Source organism: Hemiscyllium ocellatum, chromosome 22 (assembly GCF_020745735.1).
Source record: "Hemiscyllium ocellatum isolate sHemOce1 chromosome 22, sHemOce1.pat.X.cur, whole genome shotgun sequence".
In the NCBI taxonomy this organism is placed as follows: Eukaryota; Metazoa; Chordata; class Chondrichthyes; order Orectolobiformes; family Hemiscylliidae; genus Hemiscyllium; species Hemiscyllium ocellatum.
This window is the reverse complement of record NC_083422.1, coordinates 16156623-16169028: the sequence shown is the minus strand read 5'-3', so window position 1 is coordinate 16169028 and position 12406 is coordinate 16156623. Positions and strand designations below refer to the sequence as shown.

Here is a 12406-nt window from a genome sequence, read left to right as displayed (position 1 = left end):
GTTTCATGTGTTGTTTTTCAACAAAATGTATTTTTTCGTTTCATGACTCACTTGAAGTCACTGACTGAATGTGAAATGAAACTGAAACTGGAAAGTGAAACTCAGAACTAAAGCTTCTGTCTGTCGGTCTTTCTGGCACAGAATGCACTCACAGGGTGACTCCAGGAATTGAAGGTAAATCTCTAGGATGCTGTTGGGTGCAATCCTGGAGAGAAATCACTAGCATATTTGGGGAAAAAAAGGTTTTACTTTGTTATTTCCTTGAAACTGGATACAAAAGATTCTGAAAAATCAATAAAAAGATTGCTTGGCTGACAGTCATGAGTCATCCAGTTGGCAGAAAGCATTCATTGTGAGAATGATTCACTCAGGGAGCAGGGGCTGGGTAAAGTCACATGATGAACCCTGCAGGAATACATTTAATTGCTTTTGGCAACGCTAGCTGCTAATACATTAACATTGGCTAGATCTTCAGGGCTCTGATTTGTCAAATAAACTTACCTCGATAATAAACATTCAGTCTGTTGGAAAGGCCTGATATACTGACTAGTGGGTATTGCCTGGAAAGCTAAAACTTCAGATAGATAATTACCCATCATCTGGAACCCTCTGACAAAGTCCCTTACTCTGAATTACAATTAATGATCTGGACACTTGCAACCTAACCTGTTCTAATTCCTGGAGAATCACACAACTGAACCACAAAATATTTTCCAGAGCTCCAAATGTCCTCTGCCTAAGACCTTCCGACATCCCCCAAACGGATCTCACTGTCGTAACCATCTGCTATTTTAGTTATACTGTCAATCTACTCAGCTTGCACACCTCCCCAGCCGTCAGTGACCTTGCTGCCTTACCACCCTGTCACCTGACCTTGCTCTATACTGATGCCACCCTTTTAACCTTGCCTAGCTGCCACTTTCCTAGTCTGATATTTACCCAATTGGCATCCTCCCCTCCCCTAAACCATTTAGCACACTCGCCTGACCCACTTACAAACTTAAACATTATATAAGCACATTAGCCAGCCTCCAGTCTTTCAGCACATCACCTGTGACTATTGATGATACAAAAATTTCAACAAGAGGCCCAACTATCACTTCCCTAGCTTCCTAGAGAGTTCTAGGGTGCACTTGACAAAGTCCTGGGGATTTATCCATCTTTTGCACTTTAAGACATCCAACACCACCTCTTCTGTAACATGACTCTGCAATATAGACATTTTTCAAGATGTCAGCATATGTTTTGCCACATTCTATATCTTCCATGTCCTTTTCTGCAGTGAACACTGATGCAAAATACTTGTTTAGTATCTCCCCCATCTCCTGTGGCTCCACACAAAGGCCGCTTTGCTGATCTTTGACGCACCCTATTCTCTCCCTAGTTACCCTTTTGTCTTTAATGTATTTGTAGAATGTATTGGATTCCCCTTAATCCTATTTGCCAAAGCTATCTCATTATGCCTTTTTGCCCTCCTGATTTCCCTCTTAAGTATACTCCTACTGCCTTTATACTCTAAGGATTCACTTGATCTCTGCTGTATGTACCTGACATATGTTTCCTCCTATTTCTTAACCCAAGCCTCAATTTTTCTCGTCATCCCATATTCCCTACACCTACCAGTCTTGCCTTTCACTCTAGAGAGAATATACTGTCTCTGGACTCTCATTATCTTATTTTTGAAGACTTCCCATTTTCCTGCCATCCCTTTACCTGCGAACATCTGCCCCGAATCAACTTTTGAAAGTTCTTGCTTAATACTGTCAAAATTGGCCTTCCTCCAATTTAGAACTTCAATTTTTAGATACATCACTATCTTAAAACTCATAGAATTATGGCTGCCGGTCCCATCAGAAAATTGGCAAGAACATTTGTGGGCATGTGAGTAGGCATGTTTTTGTTAGTTTAATATTGGCCAGAGAACGTGGGCCTGAATTTTCCTGTTTAGTCGCAGAAAAAAAATCACTTGGCCAAAAAGACGTGGCCATTTTGCATTGACCTTGATCATAACTCCTCCATCAGTCTCATGACATTGTCTTTGAACATATTTACATCATTTGGATTGCTCCGTTCTGTGAAAAATGGTATTCTTGTGAGTATTGTAACACTTAAACAGAATTTGCAAGCTCTGTATGATAGCATATGACAGAAGGCTGTCTCTCTCTTCTCTCCTTTGAACAAATAAACTACAGCCCAGACATAAAATATAACTTGACATGATTGTATCTTGTTTTCGAAACAAGGGCATAGTAACGGCTAAAAGATGGCCCCCAGTGTTAGGTAAACTAAAGGATGAACTAAGGTAAGGGGTTGGTGAACTCTCACCTCTAGTCAACATCTTGATGATCTGTCACATTGTTGTTAGCCAGAGCTAGTCCTACAAATGACTGACGTAGGGTGAACAAACAGCCCTGAGATTTTGTTTTTAAATTCTCTCACAGGACGTGGGTGTCACTGTCGAGGTCAGCATGTCTTGTCCATCCGTAATTACCTGGAGGGCAGTTAAGATCAACCCCAATGCTGTGGATCTGAAGTCACATGTAGGCCAGACTAGGTAAGGATGACCAATTAAAGGACATTAGTGAACCAGATGAGTTTTTCTGACAGTTGACAACGGTTTCATGGTCATGAGCCTCTTAATTCCAGATTTTTAGTTGATTTCAAATTCCACCATCTGCTGAGGTGGGGCTGCAACCCAGAACATTAGCTGGGTTTCTAGATTAACCGTCCCACAACAATACCACTAAACCATTGCCTCCCCAAAAATAAAGTATGTTAGTGGGCACGGTGAGGGGGGGGGGGGGGTGTTGGTGGGCAGAGGCTAGCCCTTGACAGGCTTCAGTTAGAAGGACACCACTGAAAATGGAAAGACTGGGGGCAGAGTTTCTGAATACTTTACCTACTGAGCAGAATGCTGCTACCAAGCAAGAGGTCAGCACACTCCGCACCATACATCCACTCCTTGTCTGGGATCAGTAAACCACACTCACCTGACATTCATGTTCCCTCACTGTTTAATTAATACATCACATCCAGACTGTCTCTCCTCAGAAAAGGCTACCAGCTTCTTCCACACAAAACAGCACCGCACGAAACACACCTGCCTCAGGCTGCTGAAGTTGCTGCCAATGAGTCCACACTTGATAAGCACAAAGTTGGAGGTTTTCAACCAGGCAGTGATGACACTCCAAGCGGCAGGAAGCCAGAGAGGATTCAGAGGAGGCTTTCTCAAAAACATTGGGCTGAGTGCTTCGGGCGGTGGGGGTGCGTGGGAGGAGGTGGTTCAAGGACGTTGAGTGCTCTGTTGCTAGGCATCTAATGCAGACCAAAGAAGCCATTTTGTAGCCAGAACATGCTGTGGCCAAGCTAAACAGACAGCCTGGGGCTTCAGCCCCTCGGCAGGAAGAGGTCCTATCCTCTCAATGGCTGCTGGCGAGTCCCATTGACAGGCAGCTCTGGCAGCGCCAGCAGGGCCCGAGGTCAGCACTGGGCACGACAGGAATGCTGCAGGCAAGCCTCAGGCAGAAGAGAACATGAGCACCAGAACCAGAGAAATCCTGGGCACTGATGGTGATGAGGGATTGGATAGCCCGCTGAGGTGGAAAAAGTGACACACTTTTGAGAGCAAGCAGTTGGAACGAAGAGGGTGGTGACATCTTCGAGGATGCACACAGAGCACCACCCTGAATGGTGTGACTCCTTTCCCTCCCTGCTGCTTAAACAGTCTGTGATAAGTAACAGACTGCCTGCCTTCTCATGCCAACCATTATTGTGGTGTGGGCAGTGCCTTATTGGAGGCAGTAAGCTTGGTGATAAGGTGGACTAACCCTTGCTTATTTACTTACAAATAGCAGGCATTCTGCCCAATTTGCTGCCCAGCCACTTATAGTGTCATGGGGTACTATTTGGGGTCTGCAAGAAGGTGGTGGTGTTGCCCCCCCTTCCTACTTTACATGCTTACCACCCTGCCCCCAACAAAAATCGCCCACAGTGAAAGAACATGAACTTCAGCCCATTAGTCAAACTTCAAGAGAGCCAACTTTCCATTGCAAAGTCAACATGAAAGCCACTGTTAATTCAAACATGCTGCTTAAATGACCCACCACCTCAATAAAATAGTTAGAGATGCATTTAAAAGGTTTCAGAATCCCTACAGTACAGAAAAAAAGCCATTTGGCCTCTCATGGCCATAACAACCCTTCGACCCAGAACCAACACATTGTGGGCGGCACGGTGGCACAGTGGTTAGCACTGCTGCCTCACAGCGCCAGAGACCCGGGTTCAATTCCCGACTCAGGCAACTGACTGTGTGGAGTTTGCACATTCTCCCCATGTCTGCGTGGGTTTCCTCCGGGTGCTCCGGTTTCCTCCCACAGTCCAAAGATGTGCAGGTCAGGTGAATTGGCTATGCTAAATTACCCATAGTGTGAGGTAAAGGGGCAAATATATGGGTGGGTTGTGGTTCGGCGGGTCGGTGTAGACTTGTTGGGCCGGAGGGCCTGTTTCCACACTGTAAGTTATCTAAACCCCATCCTATCCCCAGAGCTCTGGATTTCCCATGGCTTCTACAGTCTAGATTAGAGTGGTGCCGGAAAAGCACAGCAGTTCAGGCAGCATCCGAGGAGCAGTAAAATTGATGTTTCGGGCAAAAGCCCTTTATCAGGAATACAGGTGACTACACTCAGCTTAGACATCTCTGCTCGTTGGATGCTGCCTGAACTGCTGTGCTCTTCCATTGTTTTTACCTTAGACATCTCTAGACACTACAGCCAAATTTAGTATGACCAATCCACCTAACCTGCACATCGTTGGACTTTGGGAGGAAATTGGAGCACCTGGAGGAAACCACACAGATGCGGGGGGTGGGGTGAATGTGCAAACTTCACACAGACAGTCTGTCCAAGGCTGGAATCGAACCTGGGTCTCTGGCGCTGTGAGGCGGCAGTGCTAACGACTGAGCCATTGTGCTGCAGAAGGCAATTCACTGAGCGAACGTAACAGGACACCAGGCTTTAAAGCAGGCAAACAATTATGAGTCAGGAGCAGAGCGACGACACAATCCACCCTAAATTATTGTGACAAGCAGTGGAACATGCAAACGCTTCAAAAGGAACACAGAGAAAATGGCAAGCTTAATACGTGAATAACGCAATGTAGTCTGTGCCATCTGCTGTCAACAGGAAACACTTTAGTGACTCGATAGAAGAGCAGGAAACCAGGACAAAGCAATCAAAGGACAGCCTGCACATTAAGCTGAAAATGAATCTGAACTGGGCACCAGCACAAAGGAAAGGAAGAGGGGATGGAGAATTGGAAAATTAACAATAGAGTTGCCAACAAATTGAAATCAAGAATAAGACTGGACAGTTTTTTTTCAGGCAAACTAAAATTGAGAATACCCTTGAAAATGCCAGCCTGACAGGATTCTTAATCCCAAAGGGGAACTATGCCAACCACCTGGACAATAGCACAGAACCCAGAACAGCCAATTTACCTTATTCATCCCACCTGAAACATAAATCCTAAATCTGAACTCTACCACAAAATGTGTACTGATTTACACAGGTTTTCATTGTCTGACAGCAGAACTCATATGCCAAAAACCAGACGCTACCTCAACGCACACTCCATCCTAAATACCCTTTCTGAAGCCCCAAACCTTCATAAATCCTCTTCCTCAATACCTCCACCTTTAATGCAAATCTGTCTAAAGATCCTGAGCAACTTCGGGTGGCACTGTGGTAAGCATTGCTGCCTCACAGCGCCAGAGACCAGGGTTCAATTCCCATCTCAGGTGACTCTCTGTGTGGAGTTTGCACATTCTCCCCGTATCTCTCCGGGTGCTCCAGTTTCCTCCCACAATCCAAAAAAAAATGTGCAGGTTAGGTGATTGGCCATGCTAAATTGCTCGTAGTGTTAGGTGAATGGGTAAATATAGGGGAATGCATCTGGGTGTGTTGTGCGTCGGTGTGGACTTGTTGGGCTGAAGGGCCTGTTTCCACACTGTAGTAATCTAGAATCTAAAAAACTCCTAAGGCCCACATAATTGTTTCAACTGCCACAACCCTAACTGGAAACACCCCTCACTCTAACACTCTTCCCAAACTGAAATTTAACTTAATCCAATTTAAAGGCTGTCTGCTATTGCTAACACTCCCCACCACAAACATAAATGTAATGCGGCCCCTAAACCCTGTCCCAAATTTTAATTCCATCTCAAAACCTTGCCGTCCCCAAACTCCCCGAAGCACTCCAAAGTTTTCCCTCACCCAAATGTCCCATTCCAAATGTACACCCCGTGTAGACACTCTGAAACTTAAAGCAGGGCTCCAGCCTAAAACACACCCCAATTTAATGACCCTGCCCCCAATGTTCCCTAAAATCCTTCCTAACCTCCATCTTAAATTAGACTTCCCTTCTAAATGGGTGCTAGACGTGACTGACCTTGTGACTAAAATGAGGAAATCCCACAATTGTTGATTGTCTACGTTTGGAATGGATACTGGTAATAAAATCCTCAGCAGCACCAGTGAAGAGCTTGAAACGTTTCCAAAAAAGGTGTCTGATAGAAGTGTAACAAAACTCAATGGAGTGTGTGTGTAAACACTAACTGTCCCTCTGCTGCCCAGGCAGCTTTCTCTCACTGAATTGTGACATGCTTCTAATGGCAGTTATCCAAATAGTGTCAGACCGGGCAACATAGCAGGGAATGCAGCCCAGTTGTGAACCCTGGTGAGAATTAATAATTATTTTATGAAACTAATTGACTAAGGATTTCAACAGATTTGGTGAAGACAGCTAAAGTGATTTTGTTGTATTTCCACAAACAAGGCAGGTAGTACCTTCATTATTGTGTTCACATAGAGAAAACACAGAAATATTCTTCAGACAGATCACTTCCAAATCTCAAGAGAACACTGACTCTATATAATGTGAAAATAAATAAGGGCCTGGCACTTCATGACCTAAAAATGGTAAATATTATATAAGTATGTAAAGTCATGATAGTCCTCTAAGACCAGTGGGCTGTTTTCCAACAAGTACCCAAGACATTGCTTGGCTGTTGATGAGAAGGGAGATTCTTCTTTTCCCCCCAGACTCTCTGTACCACTGCACGCTGCCCTTTCTCCTGCTGGAATGTGCCTTTGCAAAGGACATCTGCAGAGAGATGCAATGGTTCTTATCGATGTTTGTTCTGAGCAGCTCCATGACATGGGACTCTGTGCTGCATGGTCTGTTCTCTGGGACATACACCAAGACAAACATCAATGTTGCTCAGAGCACCGTCAACTCAGTGAACTGCGCCATTTGATCTGCCTGGAATTTGCTGGTCTTCCAGAACAAGGAGTTGACCCTGACTGAGTGTTGCAGTCTGGCACCTTCCAAAGTCCAGGACTACATGCGGAGGGATGACTGAAGCTTGGGATAGCTGCTGCCAAGGTGCAGTGGAGAAAAGACCACCATCAGAGGTCTTTCTGCCAAAGTTAAATGGGGGTCTTTTTAGTTATCGGATCCTTTCAGTGCCTCAAATGTACATAACTATAACGTTGTACAAGTAAGAAATGCCTTGGGTTTGCTTGATGGATGAAGTTAAACTCTAATGTTTGCTTCTTCACATGCTAGTAAAAAATGAGGTCTGCAGATGCTGGAGATCACAGCTGCAAATGTGTTGCTGGTCAAAGCACAGCAGGCCAGGCAGCATCTCAGGAATAGAGAATTCGACGTTTCGAGCATAAGCCCTTCATCAGGAATAAGAGAGAGAGAGCCAAGCCAGCTGAGATAAAAGGTAGGGAGGAGGGACTAGGGGGAGGGGCGATGGAGGTGGGATAGGTGGAAGGAGGTCAAGGTGAGGGTGATAGGCCGGAGTGGGGTGGGGGCGGAGAGGTCAGGAAGAGGATTGCAGGTTAGGAGGGCGGTGCTGAGTTGAGGGAACCGACTGAGACAAGGTGGGGGGAGGGGAAATGAGGAAGCTGGAGAAATCTGAATTCATACCTTGTGGTTGGAGGGTTCCCAGGCGGAAGATGAGGCGCTCCTCCTCCAGCCGTCGTGTAGTTGTGTTCTGCCGGTGGAGGAGTCCAAGGACCTGCATGTCCTCGGTGGAGTGGGAGGGGGAGTTAAAGTGTTGAGCCACGGGGTGATTGGGTTGGTTGGTTCGGGCGGCCCAGAGGTGTTCTCTGAAGCGTTCCGCATACTGAACTGAACTGCTTCAGCGACTATGTAAATAAAGTCATTTTTTTATGAATAAAGTAAACTTTTGGAATAAAGAAAGCTCTCTGATTAGGGAGAAACAACTGGTTTCACCTGAGTGTCACTATGACTCAGGAGAGGGGTGAGATTGAGAAGGCAGGATCTCCACAGTAACTGTAAGCTTTACAAAACTGCTAGATAGTGGAAAACTTTGGCACTGAATGCTTTGAACAAGATGCGGACTTATTTACAAAGCGGTCACTGCTGGCACATGAACAGCACATCCAGCTGTCAGCATGAGATAAGGATTTTTCTTGGCTGGCAACAGGCTTCTTTCACCTTTTGGAGATCAGAGTTTAGATTAGAGTGGTGCTGGAAAAGCACAACAGGTCAGGCAGCATCCGAGGAGCAGGAAAATCGACGTTTTGGGCAAAAGCCCTTCATCAGGAATAGAGACAGGAAGGCTCTGGGGTGGAGAGATAACTGGGACGGGGGTGAGGCTGGGGAGAAGGTAGCTGAGAGTACAATAGGTGGATAGGGGTGGGGATGAAGGTGATAGGTCAGAGAGGAGGTTGGAGCGGATAGGTGTGATGGAAGATTGCCAGGCAGGACAGGCCATGAGGATGGTGCTGAGCCAGCAGGTTGGAACTGGGGTAAGGTGGGGGAGGGGAAATGAGGAAACTGGTGAAGTTCACATTGATGCCCTGGAAATGAAGTGTTCCGATATGGAACAGCTCATCTTCCGCCTCATCTTTCAACAGTTTCCTCATTTCCCCTCCCCCACCTTACCCCAGTTCCAACCTGCTGACTCAGCACCATCCTCATGGCCTGTCCTACCTGCCAATTTCCATCTCACCTATCCGCTCCACCCTCCTCTCCAACCTATCACCTTCATCCCCACCCCCATCCACCTATGGTACTCTTGGCCACCTTCTCCCCAGCCCCACCCTCCTCCCATTTATCTCTCCACCCTGGAGGCTCCCTGCCACTATTCCTGATGAAGGGCTTTTGCCCAAAACGTGATTTTCCTTCTTTCACCTACTGGCCTGACAACAAGTAAAATGTGTGAGATGCAAAGCATGAATGCATGTCAGGATTGTACTCAGCCCAAACTTGTTGACTTAATGAAGCACAACAAGATCAAATGTGGAACAACTGTGTTTTGGCACAGCAGGTTAAAGATTGGTGAGAGGAGTTTGGCATCATCAGGAGCACTCAAGCTCTGGCCGGTGCCACCCTACTCAGACTGCTCCTGATAACCAAGAGAAATGAGATTGCCTGAACCCTTCTTCCTTGAAAATACTCGACACTTTATTAGCCATGGCATCCTTCTGCGAGACGTCAGTAAGGTAGTCACTTGCATCAACCCCAAAATGTGCCCTCAAAGGTGGCACTAAGAAAGAGGCTAGGGCAGAGTTAGATGGAGAACCACCAGCACAGGAGCAAAAACTAACCCTGGAAGTAACCAGCTGTTGAGTGGTTTATTACATTTCACTGGGTATTCCTGCTGTTTCAGGAGTCATCACAAAAGTTAAAGATTTTTAAAACTTACTTCTAATTCAGCAATGTATTTCAGACTGAGATTGACAGAAAGCATGGATCAGGTTTCTGTACATAGCTAGCTGCTTATTACATATCAATAGATTCTAACTACTGAGAAACAATTATAAACTATTAACACATAACCTTACTGGTTAAAACTCTAAGCCCCTTGTAAATGTTCTTTCACGCTCATACAGTCAGGAGGAAAAAGTCTGGGTATTATGGGTGGAGGGAAAAACTGGGAAGGCAGTTCCTATCCACAGGGTTCACAGAGATGATCCTTTCGACCTGACAGGACTTGCTGCTCATAGAAACAGGAGGAGGAGTAGTGAAAAGACAGTTGCCATCATGCCATGTTGCTGGAGTTGTAGAATAGTAAGGAATCTTCCTGGGTATCTAGGCTTCTGGAGGAATTCCAAAAATGCTTCATGGTTGTTAGTGTCAAAGGTCTTTAAAAGTTCAATGAAAGCCCGGCAGGTCTCTTTGCTTTGTTCCATAGGCTTTCCCTGGATTTGTTGAGTGATATATTTATGGTTCCCTTGGATAATGGGAAACCTCACTGGACATCTGGGAAGATGCTGTCCCTGATGGGGAATCTATTCTGGAGAATTTTTTATGGCAATCTTCACAAAATGCACAGAAGTGATATGTCTCTGTCGTAATCCATTAATATTAAAATCAGATGCTTAAGTGCATAACTACACTTTATGTAGAAAAAGTGATGCTTTCATTCCACAGGAGATCCATAGGATTATTATAATATGGAAGGGGTTCTCAGAACCAGAACAGTTGAGAACGACTGATTCAGGTAAAGCAGAATTTCATTTCATGGTATTTTACTGAAACAACAGAACCTTCACAGCTTCTCATTTTACACTCATTTAAGAAATAATTGAATTCTAAATTTTTAATGATGTAAACAACGTAACCTGAGCTACACTAAAGGAAAAAAGGTGCTTATTGGTTTGCCAGTCAGATTAGCTGAGGTATTGCTATGGAACAAACAAAGGGAAACTGTACGCTCGCTGAGCTCCCAGGAATTTATACAAGGCTCAGGGTTTGAACATACCCCTTAGCTGTGACAAATTATTGTGGTCTTTAAAATGCACTTTACTTGCATTTGTACAAGCGAGTGCAAGACAAAAGCTGTGGCAACATGTCTCTCTTCTTGTCAATATTCAAGCTTTGAAGTATTCAGCCCATCTTTGTAATGAATAATGAATTATTTTAATTCACAAAGAGCACTTTGATATTCTTCATTGTCAGAATCAACCTCCAAGGCTTTCTCAAAGTATTCAATAGCCTTTCATCTCTTCTCATTCAACTGAAAAAGCAACTCCTGCAGACCAAGGGCTTCGCTGTCTCTTGGATTCCTGAGAAGTTGTCTTTCTACTATCTTCTCCAGCTGGCTCCGACATCTTTCCTGTTCCTTTGAGTTATATTTGATTTTGAGTCCTTCCAGAAAATGGATGATGGCATTTGATTCTGATCTTTTGGAACGCAGTTCAAATAACCCAGCCTGAAGACATATTGCCTGTTTATTTCCTGGATGAATATTTTCTAATTTCAGTAGATTGCTGAAGGTCACCTCAGCTTCATGATACTCATTATTTAGTGAACAAATCACAGCGAAATCTAGCCGTGCATTAATAAATGTTAGTGGGCGGTGCTCAAAAGCCTTTTCAAAATAGTACTTGCATTTTGTGATTAATTCAGCTTTCTGTTGTCTGTGAGGGTCTCCGCGGCCTGGATATTTGTTCAGTTGATGCAGTTTGGTTTTGTAACACAAACCTATTTGATGGCACAGGAAGGCAGAGTTCGGGGTAATTTCAAGCCCTCTGTTCAACAGCTCCAACGATTTTTTCACATCTCCTTCTCTTCTCAAAAACTTTGCTGCATATCGAAGCACATATGGGAGATCAGGAGACTTCTGCAACGCTCGCTCAACTAATATGGATGCTTCCTCCTTTTGATTGAACTCTTGCAGTTTTAAAGCTAACTGCACCATGGCTTCAGCATGATCAGGATCTAGCTCCAGCACACGCCTAAACTGTTTCATTGATTCAGTAGATTTGTTACTCAGTTGGGTACCCGAAAATCCTTCCAGACGGGACAGTACAGTGGCATAGCCAACATTCCACTCAATGTTGTCAGGATCTTCCTCCAGGGCCTTTGTAAAACATTCCTTTGCCTCTTCATAATATTGAGCGGCTGTACTCAATAGTGACCAGCCCTTCTCCCCGTAAACCTCAGGTATCATTGCTGTAAACCGAGAGGCTTCAGGAAATAGTTTACAGACGGTCTCCAGCTTGTTGAGGTAGGACTGAGCCTCCTCCAGTCGGTCCATGTGATAATAAACCCAGGCATAGTTTCCATAGGTGACCAAGATTCTCTTCTCAAATTCATCTTCATGTCCCTTCCTCAGAATCCTTTCAGCTTCCTTTAAATTCTGAATTGCCTCTTCACAGTTTCCTTGCAGACAGTTTATAAAGGCGAGATGGTTGTAAGACCTGGCTTGATATTTCACACCAGCCTCTATTGAATCTTCTAATCTTTGTTTCATATCATCCAGGTCAATGGTTTCTTTCTGTGGAGTCCACGTGAAGTGACATTGAAGCTGATTGAGACTCACTTTCAACAAATCCTTCTCTGTGTCACTGCAAGAGAATAAAAGCAT

General features: G+C 44.8%; 1 protein-coding gene across 1 annotated transcript; it reads right to left on the bottom strand.

The window, feature by feature from the left end:
* Positions 1 to 11035: 11035 nt before the first annotated feature.
* On the bottom strand, positions 11036 to 12406 carry LOC132826127 (interferon-induced protein with tetratricopeptide repeats 5-like). The gene has a single exon (XM_060841776.1). It carries the CDS (start codon positions 12404 to 12406, stop codon positions 11036 to 11038), a length of 1371 nt encoding a protein of 456 aa, XP_060697759.1.

Excerpts from the sequence above, each read along its gene's own strand:
- LOC132826127 (XM_060841776.1), bottom strand. The coding sequence starts at position 12,406 with ATGCTTTTATTCTCTTGCAGTGACACAGAGAAGGATTTGTTGAAAGTG.